The 4,126-nt window shown below is 35.2% G+C and overlaps 1 protein-coding gene across 1 annotated transcript; it reads left to right on the forward strand.

Moving 5' to 3' along the window:
• The first annotated feature begins 2,122 nt into the window (after positions 1–2,122).
• LOC100995734 (interferon alpha-5) lies at positions 2,123–3,102 on the forward strand. The gene has a single exon (XM_008956093.3). The coding sequence runs from the start codon at positions 2,204–2,206 to the stop codon at positions 2,747–2,749; it is 546 nt and encodes a 181-aa protein (XP_008954341.1). The 5' UTR covers positions 2,123–2,203; the 3' UTR covers positions 2,750–3,102.
• Positions 3,103–4,126: the final 1,024 nt, after the last annotated feature.

A 4,126-nucleotide genomic window follows, 5' to 3' on the forward strand; every position in this document is an offset into this window, starting at 1 on the left:
GATCTACATATCTTCTACGATTTTGCTTCTCCTCTTCCCCATTCCTTTATCTCCTTCTTTACTGGGATGAATGTAGGTAAGTTGCATTTTGTCATCGTTTTTTTCCCAGTGAGATATTGTCTCTCTAGAGGATATTGTCACTCTAGAGAAAAGGGTGTTACTGACTGTGATAACTGCCTTGTGAGTGAGATGGTGCTGGGGAAAATAAAACTAACAAATTAACTTAGGATTAGAATCTCCTAGCCCAAGTGACCAGAAAAGAATCAGGATTCTTTTATCACATTTAGATACACATTTGTTTTCTTTCTATCTCCATTCTGTAGGATTTTTAAAATCACATTTAGATATACATTTTTCTTTTTGTCTCCATTCTTAAGGATTCAAAAAGAGACAACCTTTACTTTCAATGAAAATGAAAATGAGAAAGAAAGATCTCTGGTATCCTGCATGCTATGTAAACAATTGTACAACCCATTTATGCTATCACATTTACATTACACTATGGACATTTAGGACAAAAATGGTTTTCTTCAGTTTGAGGAGAATCAACTAGAATTGGAACCTCTGTGGGTTCTTTGGAAATCTGACCTTTCATGACAAATAATATTTTAAAAATCAAATTGATGACATTTTTCTCCATTGCATATACTCATTAAGTATAATATTGCTTCCAAGAATGTAAAAGTTATTTCTTGGGGCCCTCTAAAGTTCGACTCTGTCTGACAAAACTTTATTCCTTAGTTTTTTTTTAATTGAGTTCTTGTTGTTGTTTGTTTGTTTGCTTGTTTTTTTGAGGCGGAGTCTCGCTCTGTTGCAGGCTGGAGTGCAGTGGGGTGATCTCGGCTCACTGCAACCTCCGACTCCCTGGTTCAAGCAATTCTCCTGCCTCAGCCTCCCGAGTAGCTGGGATTACAGGCACGTGCCACCACGCCCAGCTAATTTTTGTATTTTTAGTAGAGACGGGCTTTCACCATGTTGTCCAGGAGGGTCTTGATCTCCTGACCTTGTAATCCACCCACCTCAGCCTCCCAAAGTGCTGGGATTACAGATGTGAGCCACCGCGCCTGGCCTAATTTGGTTTTCCTGTAACATCAGAAGCATTGACCTTGAGTTCATGGAAGATACACAAAAGGTATACAAGATCAGTGCTACAAGCATATGGCAAATGGGTGGCTGTTATTGGAGGACTTTCCAAGATTTATTAGATGTCAAAGTCATATTATGTGAGGTGGCCTCTGTATACATATGAGCTGTCATTTGCTGTCTTGTGTATGTTGCTTATATTTGATCCTGAGCATTTATGACTGTGTTTTGAGTTTTGAGGTTTCAATAAAAATACTTTATCTTTTACTATTTAATTCTACTAAAGTTGTTCAACACATCAATAATTATGTCAAGCACTGAAGAGAAAAAGTTTTTTGACAATATCTAGATCAATATCTAGAAGCTAGTGAATTTTTTAAATTTCCCTATGAAGCAAAATTGAAAGTACCCTAAAAATAAATGTTACAAATAATTTCAATTTTAATAGTCTTCAGCTATTTTGAATTTTTAAATATTTCATTATACTAGGCAATATTATATATTTTCATAATTTGTTAATTTACTTATTTAATCTGACACACTACAATTTATATAAGTAAATAAATCACATTGTTACTTAAACAAATTGAACTATGAAGTTAAATATCCATAAATTGTAAATTTAATTATTAACTTTTACCTTAAAATTTTCATTTGCTCATTCTTAATCTGGGACTGAATAAATTCTATTTTACATTCTATTACGCTGCTTTTAAAGCATTAAAGAAGTACAATATTCTCTCTTGATAATGGGTACTGTAATGTATATACATCAGCCAACACATAGTATATCTGTGTTATTAAAATTTAATGGGATTTTTAGTTAGAAAAAATAATTTCTAAAAAGCATATGTGGCAGAGGAAGATGAGGTAATAATGTAAAAATAAATAAACTGAGAAACACTCCTGTACATCTATGTAGAAAGAGCACAAAAGAAAGCAAAAAGAGAAGTAGAAAGTAACACAAGGCATTCAGAAAATGGAAACTCGTATGTGACCTTTTTAAGATCTGTGCACAAAACAAGGTCTTCAGAGAAGAGCCCAAGGTTCAGGGTCACTCAATCTCAACAGCCCAGAAGCATCTGCAACCTCCCCAGTGGCCTTGCCCTTTGCTTTACTGATGGCCCTGGTGGTGCTCAACTGCAAGTCAATCTGTTCTCTGGGCTGTGATCTGCCTCAGACCCACAGCCTGAGTAACAGGAGGACTTTGATGATCATGGCACAAATGGGAAGAATCTCTCCTTTCTCCTGCCTGAAGGACAGACATGACTTTGGATTTCCTCAGGAGGAGTTTGATGGCAACCAGTTCCAGAAGGCTCAAGCCATCTCTATCCTCCATGAGATGATCCAGCAGACCTTCAATCTCTTCAGCACAAAGGACTCATCTGCTACTTGGGATGAGACACTTCTAGACAAATTCTATACTGAACTTTACCAGCAGCTGAATGACCTGGAAGCCTGTATGATGCAGGAGGTTGGAGTGGAAGACACTCCTCTGATGAATGTGGACTCTATCCTGACTGTGAGAAAATACTTTCAAAGAATCACTCTCTATCTGACAGAGAAGAAATACAGCCCTTGTGCATGGGAGGTTGTTAGAGCAGAAATCATGAGATCCTTCTCTTTATCAACAAACTTGCAAGAAAGATTAAGGAGGAAGGAATGAAAACTGGTTCAACATCGAAATGATTCTCATTGACTAATACACCATTTCACACTTCTTGAGTTCTGCCGTTTCAAATATTAATTTCTGCTATATCCATGACTTGAGTTGAATCAAAAATTTCAAACGTTTCACACGTGTTAAGCAACACTTCTTTAGCTCCACAGGGACAAAATCTTTACAGATGATCATGCCAATCTATCTATTCTATCTATTTATCTATCTGTCTTCTATCTAATCTATTTAAGTATTTATTTATAAGATTTAAATTATTTTAAATTATGTTTGTTCAGGTAATATTACATCCACCTTTACTTTGTGGCTAAGATAATAAAATATGTTCTTTATGTTTTGTCAGCTGATTATTTTGCTTTGTTCATTAAATTTTTACTATTGTTTGTTTATTCTTTAAAATGAAACTCCAAGCCTGACTGTATAACTTGATTAAAAACAGATGGTACAGTTCAGTTACCTATCATTATTTTATTCAAATTTTAAGTAAAGGAAGATTTTTCTTAAGTGAACATAATAAATACAATTCCTGTTCCCTTGTATCTTTGATTTTTGCCAGAAAAGAAATTTAACAACAATAATTATGATTAATATGAGGTATGTTAAATGCTATAATGTGAGCTAGGAAAAACAACAGTGAATTCCTCTCAGCAGAACGCAGATAGAGGCACGTCCAGAAAGAAAAATAAAAGCAGAGCTAGCCTCTCTAAATTGACTTTTAAACATGTAATTGCGAATGTGCATTGCTAGTCAGATACATGAGTTTGCAATATCCAAGGAATACAATGTCTGGAGGATCATAACTGGCAACCAAATGCCTAAAAATGGAGGCTGTCATGTGAGGAGCCAATGTAGAGAAGAAAATAAGACTTAAACTAGATTCTGAGGACCTTCCACCATTAAAGAGAGGGAAGAGGAGAGACACAAAGGAAACAGAGGTGGAATACCTTAAACATTAGAAGGACAAGAGGGAATGATGACAAAAATGTATTTAGAAAATAAATGTACTTAGAAGAAGAATCAATAGACTTATGGGAAATGTGGATTAAAACTGCCCACAACATCAGAAAAATAGATGGCGGTGGAGATCTTGGTGAGAGCTGGATTGGCAGAATTAATCAGTACAAACCATACTGGAGTAGGTGGAAGAGTGAATCAGAGAAGAGAAATCAGTGATAACCATATGTAGGAAATAATTGTGAGATGTTTGCCATGGAAATGGAGGCGGGAAATAAGGTTGGACTTGAAAAAGAATGTGGACTATTTTTTATCTACATAGTTTTTCTTTTTTGAAAATAGAGTTCGTGGATTCAATCTATTGGCAAGTCATGTTAATATGTTTAATATTTTATGTATTTAAATCATCAT

This window comes from Pan paniscus, chromosome 11, assembly GCF_029289425.2.
Source record: "Pan paniscus chromosome 11, NHGRI_mPanPan1-v2.0_pri, whole genome shotgun sequence".
Lineage (NCBI taxonomy): Eukaryota > Metazoa > Chordata > Mammalia > Primates > Hominidae > Pan > Pan paniscus.